General features: G+C 44.7%; 1 protein-coding gene across 3 annotated transcripts; it reads left to right on the top strand.

Annotated features, from left to right (window-relative positions):
• The first annotated feature begins 292 nt into the window (after positions 1 to 292).
• Positions 293 to 25,413, top strand: LOC129823118 (centrosome and spindle pole-associated protein 1). 3 transcript variants are annotated; one of them, XM_055881879.1, is made up of 30 exons: positions 305 to 384; positions 607 to 686; positions 856 to 946; positions 1,112 to 1,215; positions 1,564 to 1,644; positions 2,045 to 2,137; positions 2,313 to 2,704; positions 3,491 to 3,589; positions 4,260 to 4,354; positions 4,995 to 5,091; positions 5,235 to 5,292; positions 5,849 to 6,204; positions 6,313 to 6,431; positions 7,351 to 7,438; positions 7,693 to 7,813; positions 8,812 to 8,959; positions 11,328 to 11,459; positions 11,570 to 11,682; positions 11,898 to 12,047; positions 12,146 to 12,289; positions 12,386 to 12,499; positions 12,846 to 12,912; positions 13,112 to 13,241; positions 13,807 to 13,955; positions 18,784 to 18,921; positions 19,016 to 19,059; positions 19,198 to 19,261; positions 19,806 to 19,930; positions 20,476 to 20,632; positions 23,662 to 25,413. In XM_055881879.1, exons 2-30 carry the CDS (start codon positions 609 to 611, stop codon positions 23,877 to 23,879), a joined length of 3,765 nt encoding a protein of 1,254 aa, XP_055737854.1. In that variant the 5' UTR covers positions 305 to 384; positions 607 to 608; the 3' UTR covers positions 23,880 to 25,413. The 3 variants fall into 3 exon arrangements, with proteins under 3 accessions (XP_055737855.1, XP_055737854.1, XP_055737856.1); XM_055881880.1 differs by lacking the exon at positions 607 to 686 and having other exon boundaries at positions 293 to 384; XM_055881881.1 differs by lacking the exons at positions 19,016 to 19,059; positions 19,198 to 19,261.
• Positions 25,414 to 25,606: the final 193 nt, after the last annotated feature.

Raw genomic sequence — 25,606 nt, 5'->3', positions numbered from 1 at the left:
CACCAACAGCTCAAAAAAACACCCATTGACGTGATGGTTTAGTCCAAACAACACAGCAGACGACGTGATACAAATCGAAATACTGACATCTTCTGGGGAATGTTTGAAATGCAGACGCTTTTTACTGATTTGTTATTTAGAAACAAAGTAATTAGTACATTTAATTTAGATTTGAAAGCCAAATAATGTCAATGTGTTAGTATTGTTAGAGTTGTGAAGCACAATTTTTGAATCTTAAAAACAACCTGATAAAAAAAACGTATTGAAGTTCGTGTGGCAGTGCGATGTCTCGCGACCCTGCTGAACTAGCTGCACCACTTGATGGTCATTCATTCAGACAGCGCACTTCATAATTCATTGTTTGTCACAAAGATTCCTCATGCGGTAGGTACCATGTTGGTTTGGGTTAATATTTCCCTAAACGTGTTGCATGAAGAAGAAAAAAAATAGTTTTGGGACAAATTTCTAACATTCGCAAGGACTGTAATTAAAATGAGCTAACGTTAGCCATTTAGCTTTGTGTATAGTGGTTGCCTAACAACGGAAATATGGATGCTCTAGCCTAGCTTTTTCCTCATTTCGAGCATGTATTTGTATTTTATGCAGAAATGGATAACTTAGATCGTTTTTTGGCTAAAGAGAGGGCATGTTTGAAAGAGGAGGAACCACCTTACATGACAATCGAGGTGTGTAATTGTGCCAATGTAATAATGAGTAATGGCTGCAAACTCCAAATGTTTGGCCAAATGTTAGTTTCATGTTAAAAAAAGCTTTCCTCAAATGTTGTCAATGATTTGATTCCATAAATGATTGAAGTAAATGGCCAATGTTATCTTTATTTTGCCACTGCAACAGACAAAGTCAGACAATGTAAACTCTGTAAAGGAGAACGCTACTCCATTTGACTGGGCATCAACTCAGAGAGAACTTCCAAACCCTGGCAGAGGTACAGTGTAGCCTATGGTTCTATGACCACCAATGTGACAAATAAAGTTTGATTTGATTTGAATTGTCGTGGGGTAAGGTGTGGTTTGTTGTGTGTCTGTGGAATTGCTAGTGATATGCAACACTTGCTAATGATTAAAGTCTGATGGGGGTTTTTTTCTTCCAGAGGAGAGCTCAGGATTAAGTTTGCAGTTGGGAGCAGAATATGAACAGAAGAAGCAAAAACTCAAGCAAGAGCTTCGTTTGGACTACAGACGATATGTGGCTAAGGTTTGCTGTAGTTATGTTTAGAACGCAATCTATTATACTGTTCCTTACTAAGGTACCATGATGGGTATAACAAAAATAACCGTAAGTTTCCAACTGCATTTTCTCAGTTCTCACAAAAACTTGCAGGAATTTACTGGCGAGGGAAGAAAGGTAGGGAATCCCATTCTCTATCTGTCCACATCACATCAGCTGAGATGTTATTGAAAGTAGCCTTTAAAAGGGAATTTCCTTTGAAGAACAGAGTTTGTGTTGGATCCATCTTTACAGGACAGTGTCTATTAAAACAGATTGTTGCACCCCTTTTGTTATTTCCCGTGTCACACTGACCCTTCCAATCTCTAACTCTAGAAAAAGGATCTGCATACTGGTGAACCTGGCCCACAGGCTCAAGGCCTCTCCTTACCCATTGGTGAGAGGAGATTTGCCAAGGTAGCCATTTACTCTCTGTGTGTGTGTGTGTGTGTGTGTGTGTGTGTGTGTGTGTGTGTGTGTGTGTGTGTGTGTGTGTGTGTGGGGGGGGGGGGGGGCATACTTTAGTGGGAGTACACAGAATGCTAGGTCACCATGGCCTTGCTAACATACCGACCAAGCCCTCTTTCATTGCACCGAGAGGCCCTTTTACCTTAGAATGACTTAAGGAGTGATATAGTACAGTGGTTTACATTTGTTTCCCAATGTTGATTGTGCAAGATAAGATTTGGTGTCCCACAGCAACTACTTTAGTTGATACTTGTGTATGCTGACATGCTGTAGCTAACTTAGCATCATTTTTAAACAACTGAATGGCTTATGATTTGAAGATGGGCAAGTTTGTGTTGTCTTCCTCCAGGACAAATTAAGAGATGAAAGAAACAAGGAATACAACCTCTTCCTTAAAGGACGGCCAGGGCAAATAAGGAGACTACTTTCAAATGCCTCTCAGGTAACAATAGATTATGCATACCTTGAATAAGATGTATGTCTTTTTTGTGAAAATATCTCAATGTGTTTTTAATAAGTTTACGCTTGACGCTCCTGTTTATTGGCTACATTTGACTAAGATCCACAGCATGTTGCCACATTTTGATCATTTAACACATCTCTTTCCTGATTCACAGGTGCAGGCCTCGGAGACTGTGAGTCCAACTGTACTTTATTCTCCCCCAGCCATACCAGAGGCCCAGCATAACACCCAGCTTAACCATGGAGGCCAGCCTTGGGAGCGACTCCCATCCAAGAGGGACGCTGCCACCCTGACCGACAGGGGGACAGGGACAGAGGGTCAGGCCCCACGAGGGCGGAGGCACTGGGAGCTCCACAGACCAGAGGAGTCCCTGGAGCGCTGGAAGAGGAGGAGGCCCAGGAGGAGAAGCAGGCACAGGGATGAGTACAACTCTGAGGAGGAAGAAGAGGAGTTTGAGTTCTTGGAGAGGGGGAGATCCAGACGGAGCCGAGAGCCAGAGTACACTGGGAGAAGAGAGAGGAGAATAGTTAATCACAGCCCTGACAGGTGCTTCACAGGAGAGTTGATCAGATCCAGCACTACCCCATCTATAAGCTATGGTTTTTTCTTCTAATCGGCAAACTACCTGCCGCTGTAAAGAAATACACTGAGTGTACAAAACATTATGAACACCTGCTCTTTCCATGTGACTGACCAGGTGAATATGGGAATGTATATATAAAACACAGAAAAATCATGTTTTTGACTGCACTGTTTTTGACTGCACTGGGCCTTTAAACAGGAAGATTACAATGATCGCTATATATTTACACAGTGTACAAAACATTTAGAACACCTTACTGTGTAAATATATAGCGATCATTGTAATCTTCCTGTTTAAAGGCCCAGTGCAGTCAAAAACATGATTTTTCTGTGTTTTGTATATATAGTCCCACACTGAGGTTGGAATAATATTGTGAAAACTATGATAATGTACTTTTAATGTATTAGCAGTTTGAAAAGACCACCTGAAAGTTCAGCCTGTTTTGGTGGGATGGAGTTTTGGCTTGCCTGGTGGCAACATTAGTTAAGAGACCGATAAGAAAGAGGGTTCCAAACCTCTCTGCTAATATCAGCTAATTTTCAGGTTTTCCCTCCACACTCAGACCACTCCCAAAAAGTCCTAGCAAAGTTCTTCCTTGAGAAATTGATCTTTACTAAGAAACAATTTCTTTCTTTTTGACAATTTTAATTGAAAATAATCACAGTAAGGTATTTAATTGTTATCTAGAAATGATTTGATATTGAGATAAAAACCGGGCCTTTTAACAGAGTATTTTCTTTCTATGGCAGAGTTCTGCGGGAGAGGAGGGAGGTGGAGCCGCCTGTTGTCCATGAAGAGGACTTCAGAGACCGGATCAGAAAGTCCCAGTCGGTGACACCAAAACCCAAGTACTGAGTGACCCACTGGAATTAAACTCATTAGATCAGTCAGGGCCTGTTTCCTTAACTAAAATTGAGGGTAAATGTATTAAATGGCCACTAAGGTAATCACTTTAGCAGAGTTGGCCACCACGTGTATAAAACCTCTCTATCGATCTGTTCCTGTATTGATTGTTGAGGAAGACTACAAAGGAAGCAGAACTGTAATGTACAAGATTTATCTGTAGTCCCGAATCTCAGGCTTGTTTATTTATTGCATTCCTGTGTAAAATATTTTGTACTTCCATTGCATTTGATTGTCATGCCATTTATGTGCTTCTAAATAGAACCACTGTTCAATAAGCTGTGTAAGAGAGCATTCCCTCTCATTGAGGTTTGGGTTTTAGCCCCAGGCAGACACTCACTTCAATTCCATCAGGGGAGCTGCATTGATTTGACTGTGATGGGTCTTTACTCTTTAGTGTCTGGGTCACTGGGTAAAGAGAAGACTGCAGTCAGACACTGGGATCTGTTGTGGTAGTGTGTGAGGTGGTGGTGCGGGTTGACTTGGGTGGGGCTGCGAGGAGTACTGATTGGCTAGGCCATGTGTTTTATGAGGTGGTTCATTGATTGGGTGAACTGAACTGCAGATGTTAACCTAGCTACTGTCTGTCTATGTAACGGTGTAACTGTTCTCCAGTGCTGTGATGCCAGCGGCCATGAAGACCGGCGAGAGATCCAGGTCTGCAGCCCACAAGGACAAGGCCCAGTTTTTCACCGGACTCATGATCGGCGGTAGGAGCCACTCATTTAATGCATGTTTAGCGTGTGTGTGTGTGTGTGTGTGTGTGTGTTCAGGTCTGATCTTTAGATACAGGTAGGCTATATCTATATACCGGTAGCTGTAACTAATAACATTAGATTAGATGTGTTATGTATGTGGCTATATGAGAAGTGTGTAATGTGAATGATAGGTAACCTGTAATGTATGTCTTATGTTGAATGTGTAATGTACAATTTCTATTTTGTATAAAGCAGTACTGTGTGTCTGGGACATTTAAAGTTCATTTAACTAACATAAATGTGAAACATCATTAGCTGTAACACGGGTGGGAAAACTACGGCTGCTGGATAATTTTTTTGGGGGGTGCAAATTATTATTTTGGGTACCAAAAAATACTCCAGACCAAACTTAAACATCTAAAACGTAGAAATTATAATGGACCTATATATTTTATATTGTCAAATAACTTCCCTCTTTCTGACCCACAAATACATTTTGACAAACAAATCGGTCCAAAAGAAATCTGTGCGTCCCTCCGTTGAATTATGAAATCCCGATGTGGCCCTCGAGCCAAACAGTTGACCCATCCCTGCTCTAACACATGCTTGTTAAGTTGAAGGGCTATTTGTTGTGTGTTGGGATTTCTCTCAGGGGAAACAGAGGGAGATGTGGCCACACAGAGGCGGAAGGACCGCTACAGACAGGAGCTGCTGGAACAGATGGCTGAGGGGCAGAGGAACAAAAAGAAGTGAGTTTAACACTGGGAGATTGGGTCAAGTTGGTTGTTAGATATGACCAGGGCCCTATGTTGGGTTATAAACCGTGAATGTCAGTGGATAGTGTGAAAAAATTGTTTAAATATTTTTGTAATATATATATATATTTTTTTAGGGAGAAGGATCTTGAGCTGAGGGTTGCTGCCACTGGGGCGATTGACCCAGAGAAACAGGTAAAAGGGTTAGTTAATATTTTTTGAGGATGTATTGCATACTGTATTGTCCTTGAAATGCATACTGTATGACATTTGGGTTATGAAAGTATGGTTAACCATATGAAAGAGAATGTAAGTTCATGACTTAACAAATATGCTGTGGTGGTAACAATATTGTAATGATGTGTACTCTTACATTTTGCCAGAATGTAAATCATGTATTTCAAGCTCTGGAGAAACAAACAAATATGTCATAACAAGATGTTTGTTTGTTCACTCATTTCCAGTGTCTGTTTTGACTTGGGTTTTTATGTTTTCAGGAAAGACTTTGAATCATGTCTGAATAGCTTGTCAAGTCTTTTGGAAAGTAGCCCTTTTCACAACAATGGCATGATCAGCACATTTCACATCGCTCTGAATCAATTACACTGATAATCGATTAATATATTTCTGCCCCTGAATTACTTTGTACTTTACCATAGATGGTGACTAAACTTTCACTCTGATGTATTCAAGTGTTCCATCATTTTTGACCACCATGAGTCACATAGTCTCTTTCCACGTGTACTCCCAGCCTGACCGCATTATGCAGTTTGGGGCGGTGAACCGCGAATATGAGGGCCGGAGACGTGACATCCCCTATAGACCCGGAGTAGGCCTTGATGCCCTGGGGACCAACTCTAGCCCCAGGCCCCGCCAGGAGATGCCTGAGGCGGGCACAGAGGAGAGAGGTCCCCCTGGGTGGCCCCGTGTTGCCTTCCCCTCCCCTCCAATGGACTACACTAACATCTTGGGCCAACTAACAGGGGCAGGGGGGCCGCGGTTAGGGATGGGGGCTGGGGCAGGCATGGGGGTGCCTGGGGGCGCCCCTCTCAATGAAGACTTCCACAGGAGCCTCTCTAGTACCCTGGGAGAGATAGTCGCCCCAAGGTACAGTGAAACAAGATGAGGTAACAAAAGTCGATCTTTACTTGGTCAGTCGTTGTTTAAATAAAAAAAATGTGTGTACTAAAATTGTGTGTGTGTTGCTTTTTCCAGAATTGCTAGCTTACCTCCTCCATTGCCGCCCACTCTAACTGATGCCTACAGGACTCCGTATGATGAGGCTTATTACTACTATGGAGCAAGGAATCCCCTGGACAAAAATCTGCTCCACTGTTAGTATCTCAGTTAACAACTGGGCAAAATATACTGTACTGTGTTTTGAGAAAGAGTCCTCGTGACAGGATGTGACTATAATCCTTTTCTCTCTTCTTATTTTGTGATATCGTGCACTCAGAGGTTTAGGATCTGGCTATCCTTAAAATTAGACAGATTTATTGCAGACAATTGTGATTCACTGTCATTGAATTCTCTTGGTAATATATGGTGACTCCATTGTTGGCGGTGAGTAATCCACCAATCCTTAAATAAACCCCCCGGGGCTCTCCATGGAGGTTCATTACCATTTTATTATGAAGCCACTATGACACCAGATCATGGGCCAACAGGGCTTGGCACTGTTTCCCATAACGCTCATATGACCCACTCATGATTTATACGGCTCATGGACAGACAGCTTATTGGAAATGAGTTCCACAGACTCCTAGTCCAGATGTATGTGAGCAACAGCATCCAATATGCTCCACTTCTGGAGAAATGCCTCCTATTGTTCAATAGTCAATACTCACTATACTTTATCAAATGGGAAGGTATCCATCCAGGGCAGTAGTGGCTGGTTGTACTTTAAATGGGGAGGACAGGTTCATAGTCAGGCTGGAAAGGAATGCATGGAATGGTCTCAAACACAAACACCTGGTTTCCATGTGCTTGGTACCATTCCATTCATTATTATAAGCCGTCCTCCCCTCACCAGCCTCCTCTGATCCAGAGATGTATGTGTGTGCCGGGCAAAGACGTGAGGGCTGCTGTTCTGTGCCAAAACATGGCAATCTACTAACATAGCTTTAGAACACCCGTTGTAGCTGCCTTTGTTAATTCAGTAAAGGTCTGACAATGTTTTGGACACTTTTTTGGTGTGTATGTGTGTTGTTTTGATAACCAACTGATATAGTGTTCTCCTATCGTTCCCTTTAGATGGACCTCAAGGAGGTGGAGGGCAGCCCATGGTCTTCCCAAATCTGCCTCCAGGAATGATGCCTCCACCTGGACATCAAGGGGCCCGGTGGGTGTCCTTAGTACAGGAATTCCATACCATTCCACATTGTCTGGAGACCTGCACACAAGTCACCCACTCACACACATTTGTTTTCATACAGCTCATTGCTAAGTAACACAACTTCAGGTTTGAGTTATTTAAAGAAACAGAAGAGGGCACCCTAAGCAAGCATTGAGAGCTGTGTGGAGGCTATATGTCGCTCACAACTAGGGGTATTGTGTTGATATGGTTACCCATAATGTTTGAATGTCTTTCTCCAGAGGAGCCTATCAGCATGCTGTGGCCCTCCCTGGAGCTGGGCTGGGTGTTGGAGCGATAGGAGAGAGGCCCAAGCAGTCCAAGGAGAGTGTGTTGAACTACCAGGGAGCATTGAGACAACAGGTAGGCTACACATTGAAAAATGTATTTAAACTTTGTTTAAACAAGGGAAAATCCCATTGACATAAACAATATCACAGGACATTATGATACATTATAAAGTGGGTGGTTCGAGCCCTGATTGCTGATTGGTTGAAGGCTGTGGTATGTCGACCGTATACGACGGGTATGACAAAACATTTATTTTTACTGCTCGAATTACGCTGGTAACCAGTTTATAATAGCAATAAGGCACCTCTGGGGTTTGTGGTATATTGCCAATATACCATGGCTAAGGGCTGTGTCTGGGCTTCAATTTCTCCCTAGCTGTGGTATGGAGGCGGGGTAAGAGTGATGGAGCCGTACTCTCATTGGTGTGATAAAAGACTGAGAGAAAAGTCTGTCCTCTTGTCCTTACCTCACCTTACTGATTCCCCCTGCTCTCTCTCCTTCACCCCATATCTCTCTCTGCTGGCCATCTCTGTGGACTCACAACTGGCCAAGATTGACTAAGTCCAGTTTTAGTGAAGAATAAACCATTAAATATTGATCCAGTTTCTTAGTCATCACAGCATTATTATGTGGACCAATAACTGCATATTTGGGAAAATATCAAAATGTTTTGCTGTGTTGTGCGCTACTGAACATGACACTGTGAGAGTGAAGGTGGAGGGCAGCTTAGTGAGATGCTAACTCTGCTAGCTAGCGGCGTCAGACTGTTTTGTTTCCCTCTGCTGATGCCAGAGGAACAGGAAACCAATGATTCAGATTAGTGACAGACTGCAATATTTTGACAGGAAGAGATCAGGCGAGAGTGGAGTCAACACTTTTCCAAGGTAAAGGGAATACAGCAGGAATATCACAAGAGCAGTAGAACAGGGGAACACTTTTCATTTCCTACATACTGTAGAGCTCAGTTTGAATATATTGACTTTTTCTTATCTCTCAAATTAACTCAGACATTTTTTTAAATTAAATTTAATGACCAGTACTTGATGGCATCTTCCCCCCTCTTGCCACAGATCCAGGAAAGAGAGGAGCAAAAAAGACAGGAGAGGGAGAAAAGGGATCGCTATGATGCCAAGATCGAGGCCGAGATGAAGGCCTATGATCCCTGGGGGAAGGGGGGAGGAGGGGCCCCTCTCAAAGACGACAGGGGAAATCTCATCAGTACGTCACCTTTTGTTTTTATATAAACTCAGCAAAAAAATAAATGTCCTCACTGTCAACTGCATTTATTTTCAGCAAACTTAACATGTGTAAATATTTGTATGGACATAACAAGATTCAACAACAGACATAAACTGAACATGTTCCATAGACATGTGACTAACAGAAATGGAATAATGTGTCCCTGAACAAAGGGGGTGTCCAAAATCAAAAGTAACAGTCAGTATCTGGTGTGGCCACCAGCTGCATTAAGTACTGCAGTGCATTTCCTCCTCATGGACTGCACCAGATTTGCCAGTTCTTGCTGTGAGATGTTACTCCACTCTTCCACCAAGGCACCTGCAAGTTCCCGGACATTTCTGGGGGGAATGGCCCTAGCCCTCACCCTCCGATCCAACAGGTCCCAGACGTGCTCAATGGGATTGAGATCCAGGCTCTTCGCTGGTCATGGCAGAACACTAACATCCCTGTCTTGCAGGAAATCACGCACAGAACGAGCAGTATGGCTGGTGGCATTGTCATGCTGGAGGGTCATATCAGGATGAGCCTGCAGGAAGGGTACCACATGAGGGAGGAGGATGTCTTCCCTGTAACGCACAGCGTTGAGATAGCCTGTAATGACAACAAGCTCAGTCCGATGACGCTGTGACACACTGCCCCAGACCATGACGGACCCTCCACCTCCAAATAAATCCAGAGTACAGGCCTCGGCGTAATGCTCATTCCTTTGACGATAAACGCGAATCCGACCATCACCCCTGGTGAGACAAAACCGCGACACGTCAGTGAAGAGCACTTTTTGCCAGTCCTGTCTGGTCCAGCGATGGTGGGTTTGTGCCCATAGGCGACGTTGTTGCCGGTGATATCTGGTGAGGACCTGCCTTACAACAGGCCTACAAGTCCTCAGTCCAGGCTCTCTCAGCCTATTGCGGACAGTCTGAGCACTGATGGAGGGATTGTGTGTTCTTGGTGTAACTCGGGCAGTTGTTGCCATCCTGTACCTGTCCCGCAGGTGTGATGTTCGGATGAACCGATCCTGTGCAGGTGTTGTTACACGTGGTCTGCCACTGCGAGGACAATCAGCTGTCCGTCCTGTCTCCCTGTAGCGCTGTCTTAGGCGTCTCACAGTACGGACATTGCAATTTATTGGATTGGGCACATCTGCAGTCCTCATGCCTCCTTGCAGCATGCCTAAGGCACGTTCACGCAGATGAGCAGGGACCCTAGGCATCTTTCTTTTGGTGTTTTTCAGAGTCAGTAGAAAGGCCTCTTTAGTGTCCTAAGTTTTCATAACTGTGAATTGACTTAATTGCCTACCGTCTGTAAGCTGTTAGTGTCTTAATTGTTTATGGTTCATTGAACAAGCATGGGAAACAGTGTTTAAACCCTTTACAATGAAGATCTGTGAAGTTATTTGGATTTTTACGAATTATCTTTTGAAAGACAGGGTCCTGAAAAGGGGACGTTTCTTTTTTTGTTCATCATAGTCGTTAGTCCTCTTTAGTTCCTCTGTCTTTACCGTTAGATTTAGGTTTATTCATATACGTAGCAACTGTAAAAACCAAAATGATAACTTCTCTGAATTTGTCTATGAAACCTTAGTTTTCAGTCACTTGATTTAGTCTAACATGCTGACCACACCGTTCCATCACGCCCGTGTTGATTTTGTCCACCCACACCAGATGCGACCAGGATATGCAGGTTGAAATATCCAAACAAACTCTGAACCAACTGTATTAATTTGGGGACGGGTCAAAAAGCATTAAACATTTATGGCAATTTAGATGATGCTGTTGCTAGCTAATTTGTCCAGGTATATAAACATTGGGTTGTTATTTTACCTGAAATGCACAAGGTCCTCTACTCCGACAATTAATCCAAGGATGAAACGGTATTTGTTTCTAGTTTGTTTCTAGTAATCTCTCCTCCTTCAGGCTTCTTCTTCTTTGGACTTTATATGGTCGTTGGCAACCAACTTTAAGGTGCATTACCACCACCGACTGGACTGGAGTGTGGACCTCAGTTCATCTTTCAATCACCCATGTGGATATATGCTCCTAAAAACCAATGAGGAGATGGGAGAGGCCGGACTTGCAGCGCATTAAGCTTCACAAATAGAACCAAGTTCGTTGACACGTGCAAGCAGTGTGGGTGCAATGATTTAATAACATGTATGTGTACATTTATTTTGCAATGCATGCGACGCCGGCGGTGTGGTCAGCATGTAAGCCTCCGGGTTATTTCTCTGTCAACATCTCTGTTGTCATTGCATTGGCCCTGGTGCGAGGAGGCACTGTAGCGTAAGCTGTGAGTCACCACTACATTGAAAGTCTCTCTGTAGCTGATAACGATGCCTCCATGCCTCCAGGTGATCTGAACAGAATGCACAGGATCAACAAGGAGGTGTACGTAAACCCAGAGTCCAGGGACAGGAGATGGCCGCAGGGCTCTGTAGGCAGGATTGGAGGTGGAGGGGGACTTACCCCCAGGGGAATATCAGGTAGCCCAACTCTCACTGGCACTCTGTAAATGTCAGTTTTCACTGTCCTGGTCTTTTGTATGTATGTGTGTGTGAATTGATGAGTCACCCTTCTCCATCCGTCCCTGCAGGTTTCTCCTTTGCCCAGACGTCCCAGTTCGCCCGTAGCAACGTGTTCAGTGATCAGCCTACTCCACAGCAGCTCCAGGATCAGGACACATACAAAGACTACCTGAAGCAGCAGGTACCTGGCCCTACAGCGCTCAACCTACACCCAGGGAGAACACCTCCACTGGCTCCACGGGAGTAATAATGGAACCATGCTATTGATCTGTGGATACTATGGATCAAACAAGAACCACAAAGGTTCTTGATAGGTGTTCAAAAGAGCCCGTCCAGGCTGTGCTCACAGACCACGGTCAGAGTGATGAACAGTGCTGTTTGTTTTGTGATGGACAGATCGAAGAGAAAAGGAGGAAGGAAGCGAAGGAGAGGGACCGTGAAAGGATGGAGGAGGAGAGGGAGGAGAAGAGGCTGGCAGAGCAGAGGGTTCTTATCCAGCAGGAGTTTGAGGAGGAGCAGCAGAGGAGGAAACGGAAGGAGATCGAGGTGAGGAGGAGGTTATCGTTTTTGATTAGATACATGAACCCACATTGGTTGAAGGATGCAAGTATTGAAACTGGATTCTGTATTTTACCCTGCTTTAGCAAAGTGCCAAGAATGAAGAGCTGATCCGCCAGGCTGAGGAGCGCCGTAAAGAGGCGGACAAGAAGAGCAGGGAGGAGGAAGAGCGTGAGAGCAAGACCCTGAGACAGCAGGTTGAGAGGGAAAGACGGGCGCGAAAGGAAGAGGTGTGTAACATGTTCAGAAGATACTGGATACTGTAGAAACTACTTGGTGTTGTACTGAGCCGTCTGAGTGGGAGTTGTGTCATGTCCTTTATGCAGAGTCAGAGGGATCCGTCACCACCTATCCCAGCCCTGCAGAAGAGACTGGGGAAGCAGCACCTCACTCCCAGACCTCCCTCTGCTGTCAGCCAGCTCTCCTCTAGGGCCCTGTCTGTAAGTAACTTAGTCACTCTAACCCTAGCTTCATGTCCACACCCTGGCTTAACCCTAGCCATAACCCTAACCCTGGTCGCGTTCGCCTGCTCAGACATTGCATGCAATAAACAATGGTTGTGTGACACTTAATGGACTGTGCAGTCGGGCACCAGATTGCTATAACCTATGATGTTGTAAACTGACACGTAAAATACCGATCCAGGCGTTGTACGATACTTCAGCAAAGCCTGGGCAGAGGATTCATGCCCACACCCTGGCTCAACCCCAACACTAACCTTAACCCCTGCAGAGACACACACAAACACACATACACACTCACTCTCCTTGTTCCTTGTGTCCCCAGGAGCGTTCTATGTCAGCACCACACTCTCCACCTGTACCTGCCAGGAGAAACCAGCTCCGAGCCACAGGTTAGATAGAGCAGGGTTCCCCAAACTCGGTCCCGGGGCCCCCCCTGGGTGCACGTTTTGGTTTTTGCCTTAGCACTGAGATAGAGCACTCAAAGAAATACTGGAGAAAATACCTGACTTTACTGATATCTTCTCTCAACTATGTATCTTTCCCTTTCTCCACGGTCTGTCTGTCTCTACCTGTCCATCTCCCTGCCAGAGGACCAGCAGCAGGGTGTGATCAGCGAGTTGTCCACGCTGCGGAGACAGCTGCGGAGCGAACAGAGACGGCTGGAGGGGCAGCTGCTGCAGAGTGACAGAGAGGAGACAGACACACCCATCTCCACCAGGTAGGCAGGACAGACACACCCCTTACAGTAACACCAGGGCCACAGTAGGTCACGTTGACAAATCTAAACCATTTACCTTGAACAGTCTTGCCCTAATTGCCCAGGGTATGTTCAGGAGGAACAAACATTTCATGAATGGTGAATGCCCTTGGCTTCAATAACAGAACTTTGCTCTGGTCACGCATGGCTCTTCAAAGTGCTGCATGTATTCAAACACTAGTGCACCTTAAGAGCACTGGAGAATACATCTTTGAGCCTCTGCCAGTTAGAAGGCTTTCCTCAGGTCGTATAAGCAACCTATGCTGAATACCCCATCATGTCTGCTTCGGGTCTGAAAGAAACACTTGAAAGTGTCGAACATCCACAGGCCCAGGTACTATAGCTTTATTCTGACTCATCCCTGGAAGAATACACTGTAATCCATGTTAATAAAAAAAAACTGATTTACCAGGTACTTATTCGTTCTGTAAGCTGTACGCTCGTCGGTTTATGGTTGCAAACAAAACATGCATATTTTATAGGGGCGACTGTGGCGTGTTGATGTTCCATTCTGTGTTGTGCCCAGGCGCAGAGGGCGCCCCCATGGGGACGTGTTTGAGATGGCACTCATCAGAGCCCAGGGGTCGTCCAGACGACCCAACTCTGGAACGGCTGCTGCAGCTGCCCATGTCAACATGCAGAACATCAGGGAATTCAACCAGCTCAAATACAGAGGTAAGTCAATGACACACTCTTTATACTATAACTGGACATGGGTCTTCTCCCTCTCACTTGTCATTCTCTTATTGATGCCCTCCCCAGATCAAATATAGAGGTTAATTGACAGCATATAGTGCATTCGGAAAATATTCAGACCCCTTCACTGCTGCATCAGATGACCTGGCCTCCACAATCACCCAACCTCACCCCAATTGAGATGGTTTGGGAGGAGTTGGACCGCAGAGTGAAGGAAAAGCAGCCAACAAGTGCTCAGCATATGTGGGAACTCCTTCAAGACTGTTGGAAAAGCATTCCAGATGAAGCTGGTTGAGAGAATGCCAAGATTCACCTTCCAACAGGACAACAACCCTAAGCACACAGCCAAGACAACGCAGAAGTGGGTTCGGGACAAGTCTCTGAATGTCCTTGAGTGGCTCAGCCAGAGCCCGGACTTGAACCTGATCGAACATCTCTGAAGAGACCTGAAAATAGCTGTGCAGTGATGCTCCCCATCCAACCTGACAGGACTTGAGAGGATCTGCAGAGAAGAATGTGAGAAACTCCCCAAATACAGGTGTGCAAAGCTTGTAGCATCATACCCAATAAGACTCGAGGCTGTAATCGCTGCCAAAGGTGCTTCAACAAAGTACTGAGTAAATGGTCTGAATACTTATGTCAATGTGATTTTCCCATTTAATTTTTTTTTATTTATTTTTAATTCATTTGCAAAAATGTATTAACCTGTTTTTGCTTTGTCATTATGGGGTATCGTGTATAGATTGATGAGGGAAAACCATATTTAATCTATTTTAGAATAAGGCTGCAACATAGCAAAATGTGGAAAAAGTCAAGGGGTCTGAATACTTTCCGAATGCACTGTACATCCCATGCAATTACAAGCCTATACCCAATTTTCTTCCTATAAGATAAACTCTATGATCCATTGCCAAGGCTTAGTTCATTCCTGCTGCTGCCCATCTGCTCTGTAAATTTAATTTAAGATCTATTTTGTTGAGGTATTCTGTGTTCTCTAGTTGCCAAGGTGACTGTCATTGTGGAATCCTGTTGTTTATGGTCAGGAATCCTTCTGCTATGATGCCGTTGGCTGTTGATGGAGCTAAATGAAACACACACCATACTGAACTACCCTGGCATCATGGCTCAACTATTCTGTTTAGCTTGGCCGGATGTGCAGCCCTCATCAAGTCTCCTTTCCGTCTCCTCTCCGCCACGCTATGGCATTACTCTCATGAGGTCATGGGTTGACTCATCTTAAAAGCCATCCATCAGTAACGGACAGTTTGGAAGGATAAACACAGAGGGAGAGAACACAGGGCTGAAACAAAGGAAATTGCCGTTGAATGGATTCCCAGTGCTGAGTTTTTTGGTGTCCAGAGGACACTTAGACACACAAACATTCACAAATGTGCATGTTAGAAAAAAGGACAAGTAGGTGCTAGACAAGCCTAAGCCCTATCTATGTGTACAACAACAATTGACCCTTCCCCACAACAATTGACCCCCTCCGCCCCACTCGGTTACTGTTGCAACCTCAGACAACCTTCCCGCCGAAAGCCCAATTCCCCCATCTAACCACTGGTGAAATCCCCTCACAATGATCTCAAAATGTTTTTAATACACAATGAAATTGAACACAGACTACCTACCACTTGCTAATCAGGAGGTTTTCTGGTATGTTGTGGTGGACTGTCATTACAATTGCTTCAGGGGAACCTGGTCAAATGAAGGTTATAGTATGGCTAGCCACTGGAAGGTTCTGAAAGCACTGTTGGCATGAAGCCAAAGTTACTAACCCCTTTTGGAGCTAATTAGTGCTCTCACAAATCATATCCTGATGTCGACAGCAGATGAGGGTTGTATTCATAACATGGCTAGCTAGCTTACATTTAGAAAAAACAAGGTATGTTAACAAGGTATACTTACTAGCTAACTAGCTAGTGTTAGCAATGTTGGGTGGTCAATAAGACTGAAAACTAGCTAGCAAACCAGCTGAGCTAGCAAACAATGTAACAAAAGTATAATTTCAGATTCTAAAAATACTCCAACAGGCTCTGCGTTTCAGGAATCACAGTAGCAAGTACCACTGGTGCACTGTTACATTATTTAGCCATTTAAACCATTTGTTTTTGGATGACCATTCTCAGTTTTTGTAATGCCCTCAATGGCTATCATGTGTTTCAAACATGAGCCTGTCCGAGGAAGACAGTTGCTATCCATTGGAGCTCTGCGATTGGTTGGCCAAAATTCTGAGGCTGGCATAGCGAAGTTAGTGCACATTAGTGTGCCTGTACATTACAGGGTGATGACAACATTGTATGCCTTTATTATGTATACAGGGGCAGATTTTGTGATTTGGAGGCCGGCGGTAGAGGCCATTCTGAGCCCCCCCATCCCTCCTCAGATTTGATTTATGGGATTTGTAGTAAAGACATGTAATTTAACTGTACAAATGTATTACCGTTTAATGTGCCATGACAACAACCAGTCATGATGTTTTCATCTGATTGTCAAACAAATCAATTCAAAATGTAGGTTACCTTTGTACATTCATCCAAAATAATTCCAGCATCCGAACAGTGCACTATGCACCTGCCAATTTTGCTTCAATTTGCAAGTGGCTGAAACTATCTCACCAGAGAAAGCATCCTATCGAGCGAAACAGTGCCCCGCTGTTTTACTATATATGTAGCCCATATATCTGATTCTGTCTGGCCCAAAATAGTATGACATACCATCATCTTTTTAGCCAGACAGCATCAGATACATGGGCTACACATACATGTCCCTTGCCTTGACGACAATGGTAATATTATCAGCAGCACTTACTGTATCTTGTGTCTTTTTACTACAGAAATGCGTATTGTGTCCTCCTAGAGTCTAAGGGCCTGGGGCTAGGTTTCTATTAAGCTAACATATGGAATTGTTTTAAGATGGTCATACCAAGGATCATTTAGCTGTTTTATTTTGAATTTTAGGACCCGTGTAGTATAAAAATGATTTGATGTAACATTGAATTTGGCCTTATTGCTGTTAGCCCATAGAAACGCATTGAATAACAGTCAAACATTTTATCAAAACAAATTATGTTTTGAAGTGTCTGTCCTATATCTGATAGACATAAGAAAGCGCCGGGAAATGTCTATTGTTTTTGCTGTGGAATTACCTGTATACCTTTTACATGGAAATGCCCTATTCACATAGATTACATTTTCAGCCCGGTACCTTCAGACGAGTCCCGTGGCACTTGTGGGGGACGGAGAGCAAAACGGAGATCACCATTGTGTTCGCGTTCGCTACAGACGTTTTCATGAGCATCTTCGGGATGTCTCCTGGTCTGACACACACCGCTGTAGCTCGGCCACCTTCTACCTCAGATGCGGAAGGTCAACAAAAATACAGACATCTCTAGCTTAAACAGACCGATTTGGGTGGGGATTTGTTTTTATTATTTATTTATTATGCCTCAAGTGGAGCATGGTAGATTTCTTCTTATTTGTATATAAAAAAAAGAATATGCCCAGCTTACGAGGCACCTTGATTCGAGGCCTGAGGCAATTGCCTCCTCTGCCTAATGGCAAGTCTGTCAGTGTGTGTATACTCCAGTGAGTGGAACACATTGCTGTTGTGTGTGTGTGTGAGCAGAACGTCTCTTGCCTCCAGTACTATAGCTCTCCAGAGGCCTACCTCAGAGCCGGCCTATGTCTTCCTCTCCCTTTTGCGGAGAAGTTGGGGTACAGTCATGCTCAAGTATGGTTGTCATGTCTTGACACAACAATTATGTTCCTTACAGTCCATCTGCAGCTCACTGCTCAGTGGCTAGACTGCAGAGTAGCTGAGTCCCCATGGCACTGCCTCAGTGTATACACCGAGTGTACAAAACATTACGAACACCTTCATATTATTGAGTTGCACACCCTTTTACCCTCAGAACAGCCTTGATTTGTCAGGGCATGCTGGCCCATGTTGACTTCTATGCTTGTTGGCTGGGGGCTGGATCATTCTTGAAACACATGGGAAACTGTTGAGTGTGAAAAACCTAGCAGCGTTGCAGTTCTTGACACTCAAACCGGTGCACCTGGCACCTACTATTTATCATACCCCGTTCAAAGGCACTTAAATATTTTGTCTTGCCCATTCACCCTCTGAATGGCGCACATACAGAATCCATGTCTCAATTGTCTCAAGGCTTAAAAATCCTTCTTTAACCTGTCTCCTCCCTTTCATCTACACTGATTTGAAGTGGATTTAGTGACATTAATAAGGGGTTATAGCTTTCACCTGGATTCACCTGGTCAGTCTGTCATGGAAAGAGCTCCTAAAGTTCCTAATGTTTTTTACACTCAGTGTAGACTGATGGAGGGGTTGAGGACAAAGGATGTTTTCCATTAGAGGTCGACTATCAGTTTAATCTTGGCCGCAGCTGAGCCTATACTGTAATACAGAGCTTAGCTTCTCATCATAGTGGACACTGGCCAGAGAGAGTCCCTCCGATTGGCTGGTGTGGGAGGAAATCCACTGTGATAGGCTAATCTGCATCCACCATTAGTGCTACATCCGTACACATGACCACCGCTGCACTGCCTGACATCTGTGTCATGGTGAGGAGGTGGTAATCCTGAAGGCAGGGACCAAGCTGGACTAAACTGTGTGTGTGTGTTATAGACAGTGCATCTCGTGAGGAGGTGGTAATCCTGAAGGCAGGGACTAAACTGGACTAAACTGTGTGTGTGTTATAGACAGTGCATATCGTGAGGAGGTGGTAAACCTGAAGGCCGGGACTAAACTGGACTAAACTGTGTGTGTGTGTGTGTGTGTGTTATAGACAGCGCATCTCGTGAGGAGGTGCATCATGTGTACCCCGACCCCCCCAGTGATGAACACAGTCTGGACATCCAGCAGCAGGCTCTGCTCAGGGAGCAACAGCGCAGGATCAGGAACATGAGGAGAGGAGAAGAGTCAGGTCAGTCTCGCACACACGCATGCACAGACAGAGAGAGACAGAGAGAGAGAGACACACACACACTGTTCTTAATGCGTCTTTCCCATCCTGACAGACTTCTTTGAGCCGTATGTGGAGCGTCAGCCTCGTTATCATCCTGTGAGTTCACTGTTCTCTTGTTACATCTGAGCCAGCTTCCTCTGGCCGCTCCTGGCTGGGGAAACTCATGTCTGACTTGGTCCAGACTGAGGTTTTCTGGGTGTCTGACTGGCTGTTATTCTGTGTCTATCCTGTCAGAGGGAGAAGCCAGGCCAAGACCACCAGAGAGTCTGTTTATTGGAGTCAGAGAGCGCTTTTATTGGTGAGCCTGCTGGGCATACAGCCTGTTTTTATTGGTGAGCCTGCTGGGCATACAGCCTGTTTTTTTTAGAGGAGGTGTGGCCTGGTGTTGTCGGTGACCGAACAAATATTCTCCTGAGGATGTGCTTACTGGAAAGAAATTAATAGTGATACATTGGGGTACAGTATTACAATGAAGTAGTTATGGGATGAACACACACACACATACAGCCAATTGAGGGGAGGGGCATTGGGCACGATCTGGGTAGCTGCCAGTGCCAACACGGCACATGTGAAGCCAATGGCACCTACACAGCTGGTGCTAGTCCTGCGAGAGGGCAGAGAACCTGTGCCAGCTGCATGGTGGGTTTAGCAAGACCGGACTGAGAGAGGAAGGTAGGAAGGGAATGTGCTGCAGCTGCTATAGTGTTAACCCCCAAATATTGCCTTCACTTCATATTTTTACCACTGCTGTAGCATGTTCATTTTAAAGAGACTTGGAGTAATAGCAATTCAGTCATCTAACCTTGCTTGTTTGTGAATGTGTTACTGTGCCGTGTCCTCAGATTACCCCAATGGTGACGCAGGGTCCCCATCCCCAACGCAAGCCCAGGTTAACCTGAGGTCCAGACAGCCCTCAGCCCAGGAGAGGGAGAGCAGGAGGCCCGCCAGGAGAAGTGACTTTGAGGATGTAAGAGTCTATTCCAGAGGCGTGAAAGAAAGGCCTGTAGCTTCAGAAGAGTCCTCATTACATAATTAGTGCCACTTCAACAGCTCTTTAATGAGTCCATTCATGTCCACCATTTGAGACAGGCTTTGGGGAAAGGATTCTAGTAAAGATAATACACAACCGTCCCTCTTTTCTAGGTTTTAGAATTAGAAGATAAGGGGAGATGAACAAACACATGTTCTGGGCGGAAGGAACACGATTAGGCTTTCAACTCGCTCAAGCTGGGGAATGCAGCAGCAGTTTTCCTCTTCATGTCAGTCATTGCAGAAATGTCCAGTTTATCAACTAGCCCATGTTAGCTAACATTTTTTAGCCCATCGATTTTGTTGAGTCACTCAGATATCACATAAGACATAAGACCTGCAAAATGTTCTCTCCGCTAACAAGAGGGATGTGAACAGTTTGTGTCATGGACAAGTGTATATTCTCTCTGTAGTCTTTAGTAACCCGTAATCTTTAGTAACCTGCTGTACTGAGAGATGTGATGTTTCCATGTCGCGGTCCAGGACATGGTGACTCCCGGTGGTCAGAGGGATGACGAGGGCCAACCGGATGCCCAGTCTCTATTTTCTGTGGCCAGCCTGAACCTTGAGGGGGTTAAGGACCGCAACCAGAGACGCATCCGCAGACTGGATGACTTCAACGACCACGACTGGAGATCAGGTGAGAGCGACAGGGAGTGACCTCTGACATCACATGTCTTTGTGGTTTACTTTATTACATTAAAGTACAGAACATTTATAGACAAGGACATTCAATTCTACATTTAAAAAATATATAGTTATTTAACCTTTTATTTAACTAGGCAAGTCAGTTAAGAACAAATTCTTATTTACAATGACGGCCTACCCCGGCCAAACCCGGACGACGCTGGGCCAGTTGTGCGCCGCCATATGGGACTCCTAATCACGGCCGGATGTGATGCAGCTTGGATTCGAACCAGGGACTGCAGTGACGCCTCTTGCACTGAGATGCAGTGCCTTAGACCGCTGCGCCACTCGGGAGCCCAAATAAAAATATTTATATATTGGAAAGATGCCAAGAGACAACAAAACTACTATTCATATACACTACGAGTCAAACATTTAGATACACCTACTCATTCCAGGGTTTTTCTTTATTTTTACTATTTTCTACATTGTAAAATAATAGTGAAGACAAACTATGAAATAACACATGGAATCATGTAGTAACCAAAAAAGTGTTAAACAAATCATATTTTACATTTGAGATTCTTCAAAGTAGCACCATTTGCCTTGATGACAGCTTGTACTTTCTTGGCATTCTCTCAACCAGCTTCATGAGGAATGCTTTTCCAACAGTCTTGGTGTTCCCACTTATGTTGAGTACTTGTTGGCTGCTTTTCCTTCCCTCTGCGGTCCAACTCATCCCAAACCATCTCAATTGGGTTGAGGTCAGGTGATTGTGGAGGCCAGGTCATCTGATGCAGCACTCCATCACTCTCCTTCTTGGTCAAATTTATTTAGTACTTTTTTGGTTACTTCATGATCCCATATGTGTTACTTCATAGTTTCGATGTCTTCACTATTATTTTACAATGTAGAAAATAAAGAAAAACCCTTGATTGAGTAGGTGTCAACTTTTGACTGGTACTGTGTATATATACACTGCTCAAAAAAAATAAAGGGAACACTTAAACAACACAATGTAACTCCAAGTCAATCACACTTCTGTGAAATCAAACTGTCCACTTAGGAAGCAACACTGATTGACAATAAATTTCACATGCTGTTGTGCAAATGGAATAGACAAAAGGTGGAAATTATAGGCAATTAGCAAGACACCTCCAAAAAAGGAGTGATTCTGCAGGTGGTGACCACAGACCACTTCTCAGTTCCTATGCTTTCTGGCTGATGTTTTGGTCACTTTTGAATGCTGGCGGTGCTCTCACTCAAGTGGTAGCATGAGACGGAGTCTACAACCCACACAAGTGGCTCAGGTAGTGCAGCTCATCCAGGATGGCACATCAATGCGAGCTGTGGCAAGAAGGTTTGCTGTGTCTGTCAGCGTAGTGTCCAGAGCATGGAGGCGCTACCAGGAGACAGGCCAGTACATCAGGAGACGTGGAGGCCGTAGGAGGGCAACAACCCAGCAGCAGGACCGCTACCTCCGCCTTTGTGCAATAAGGAACACTGCCAGAGCCCTGCAAAATGACCTCCAGCAGGCCACAAATGTGCATGTGTCAGCATATGGTCTCACAAGGGCTCTGAGGATCTCATCTCGGTACCTAATGGCAGTCAGGCTACCTCTGGCGAGCACATGGAGGGCTGTGCGGCCCCACAAAGAAATGCCACCCCACACCATGACTGACCCACCGCCAAACCGGTCATGCTGGAGGATGTTGCAGGCAGCAGAACGTTCTCCACGGCGTCTCCAGACTCTGTCACGTCTGTCACGTGCTCATATGCTCAGTGTGAACCTGCTTTCATCTGTGAAGAGCACAGGGCGCCAGTGGCGAATTTGCCAATCTTGGTGTTCTCTGGCAAATGCCAAAAGTCCTGCACGGTGTTGGGCTGTAGGCACAACCCCCACCTGTGGACGTCAGGCCCTCATACCACCCTCATGGAGTCTGTTTCTGACCGTTTGAGCAGACACATGCACATTTGTGGCCTGCTGGAGGTCATTTTGCAAGGCTCTGGCAGTGTTCCTCATTGCACAAAGGCGGAGGTAGCGGTCCTGCTGCTGGGTTGTTGCCCTCCTACGAGCTCCTCCACGTCTCCTGATGTACTGTCTCCTGGTAGCGCCTCCATGCTCTGGACACTACGCTGACAGACACAGCAAACCTTCTTGCCACAGCTCGCATTGATGTGCCATCCTGGATGAGCTGCACTACCTAAGCCACTTGTGTGGGTTGTAGACTCCGTCTCATGCTACCACTAGAGTGAAAGCACCGCCAGCATTCAAAAGTGACCAAAACATCAGCCAGGAAGCATAGGAACTGAGAAGTGGTCTGTGGTCACCACCTGCAGAATCACTCCTTTTTTGGGGGTGTCTTGCTAATTGCCTATAATTTCCACCTTTTGTCTATTCCATTTGCACAACAGCATGTGAAATTTATTGTCAATCAGTGTTGCTTCCTAAGTGGACAGTTTGATTTCACAGAAGTGTGATTGACTTGCAGTTACATTGTGTTGTTTAAGTGTTCCCGTTATATATATATATATATACACTGCTCAAAAAAATATACAGTATAGTTAAACTAGATCTTTAGAAAGAGGAGAGGCACTGTCATACAGTAACCTCTAGTGGCAGAGCGTTCCATGATGGCATAGCTATAGATCACAGGCGGCTGGTTGCACCTTAATTGGATGGGCTCATAGTAATGGCTGGAACGGAATGAATACAATGGTATCGAACACATCAAATACACAGTTTCCATGTGTTTAATACCATTTAATTCACTCCATTCCAGCTATTATTATTATTATGAGTGTCCTCCCCTCAGCAGCCTCCTGCGCTCTATATATAACTGAATAGAGGTAGAGGACAAGGTTGTCCTCATCCTTAACGCACCAAGAACTGCAAATCATTCACTGCTGCAACATAAGAGGCTTTTTGGTAGATTCCTTTCTAAAATAAATTACATGATAAATGCAGATCTAGGTATCTCACGTTAGGATTGGGCCATCAGGTGTCTTTCTGTGTGAATGACAAGGCTCTCTGGTCTCCAGGAGGGCTGTCAGCCGACGAAGGGGACCACCTCTCGCTGCGGTCCACCCCATACCACCCGGACAGGCGTGTGTCTGTGGAGACGGTTGCCACGGAGCCCTGGCTGCGGCCTGGCACATCAGACCCGCTGAAGTGGGTAGGGACTGGTCAGAACCGGAGAGAGAGGCCGGTTACTAGAGACATCCTGGACGGGGACGGGCCCTCCACCTACCATGGATGACCTGTGACCTTTTTAGGTCTGTTGACCTCTCATCTACACATAGGATCCCTTTCTAGTGCACTACTTCTGACTAAAGTCTGTGCCCTTGATTTCAAAGCCAAAGAGGTGTATTTTCTATATGCAGTCGATCCCTACATGGGCTATTTCTGTCTCCGATCAGATGAGCGCAAAAAAACATCATGTTTGTGCTTTTTACTCCGAAAAAAAAAATATGAATGTAGCTTATGTGTATCCATTTTGAATCTATACAGCCCCCAGAGGAGACGTCCTAATGGAGATGAGAGCGGTAGTAGCAGAGATATTTCAGTCTCTGTATACAACGGCTTTAGCATGGGTACCAGTCTCTAGCTAACATTCCACTCCTTGTCATTGCCAAAGAGACTGGCCTTTTGGGCAATCTCAATGTTCAATATGCAGCTGGATTTACAGCAGAGTTGCTGATTGGTAGTTGGAAACATTAATTTCCATGACAACGTTCTGGAACATAAGGTGCGTGCAAATTTGACACCATATAGAATTAAAATTGGTGGATTAATAGCTCAGCCTATGGATTCATTTCAAATTTACACATCTGTCTTCACTGTTCCCTTCTTGCGCAATTCATGCATCTCTGCTGGCATCTCCACTGGGCCCTCTTCCATCCTCTGTATTCCTTGTATTGCTCTTGAACCAGTAGCCTAGCCCAATGTCCCAGCAGTAGCAATATACAATAGTTTGGTCACTTATTTTGAGAAATAGAAAATATATATTTTTTTGTGTTGCTCAAAATAATACATAAATATTTGAGGAAAGAAGTGCCTTGCTCTTGCTTGCTGGATATGAAATAGGCTACAGCGTTCACAATGAACTGCTGGGGAAGTTTGAATGGCGAGAGCTTCTCTGGTGTGACGCGATCACATTGGCTGGTGGTAAACATGAAATAAACGTAAATCCTCTGTTCTCCCAGCGCCCAATGTTTGTTTACAATGACATGTTACGTCAGAAAGCCCAATGTTTGTTTACAATGACATGTTACGTCAGAAAGCCCAATGTTTCCAATCGAATGTATGAATGAAGTTTTCCTATGAGTCTAATTTGCATTAAACATTGTGATTGGAGGATAGCTGTGAGGGTTAGAAAATCAGGATCAAATCATCTGAGCTCATTAATGATGATATAATGTTCATATTTGAAGATTGCCGAATGGCCAGTCTCTTTGGCAAGGAGTGGAATGTTAGCTGAAGAGACTGGTACTCCAGCTACAACGGCTCCATGTAGTGAGGAGGAGCAAGCAGCATCAGTGAGTGTCTGCTCTGCTCAGAGTGAAGCCAGTAGACAGTGAAGAATTCCTGAGCTGCACCACTCAGAGATACTGCAGTAGGGCTACGGTATGGATGATGGCTAGGCTCTGGTCTGCCAATCTTTTGAATGTACTTTGGCAAAATTTATGTATATTTAAAACGTGAATCTGATGTAGAAATGTTTGTATGTATCAAGTAAAGATTTGATTATATAGAAAGATTTAGGGTTTTAAAAATAAATTATTTTAATAATCTTGCCTTTGTCCAGGCTGGTCCTTGAAGCTTAGTCCTTTCCTCGTGAGTTAGACTCATATGGGTCGTTCCACGAAGAGTGTCTTGTGTCCCTTTGATATTTTAAGTAGAAATTGTGAACCAACATTACATTTTAAAAGCCTGTTATATTAAATTAAGTGCCCTTTTAATATAGACCACATGCAGGGTTGAATA

This window comes from Salvelinus fontinalis, chromosome 25 (genome assembly GCF_029448725.1).
Source record: "Salvelinus fontinalis isolate EN_2023a chromosome 25, ASM2944872v1, whole genome shotgun sequence".
Lineage (NCBI taxonomy): Eukaryota > Metazoa > Chordata > Actinopteri > Salmoniformes > Salmonidae > Salvelinus > Salvelinus fontinalis.
This window is presented reverse-complemented; position numbering and strand designations above follow the sequence as displayed.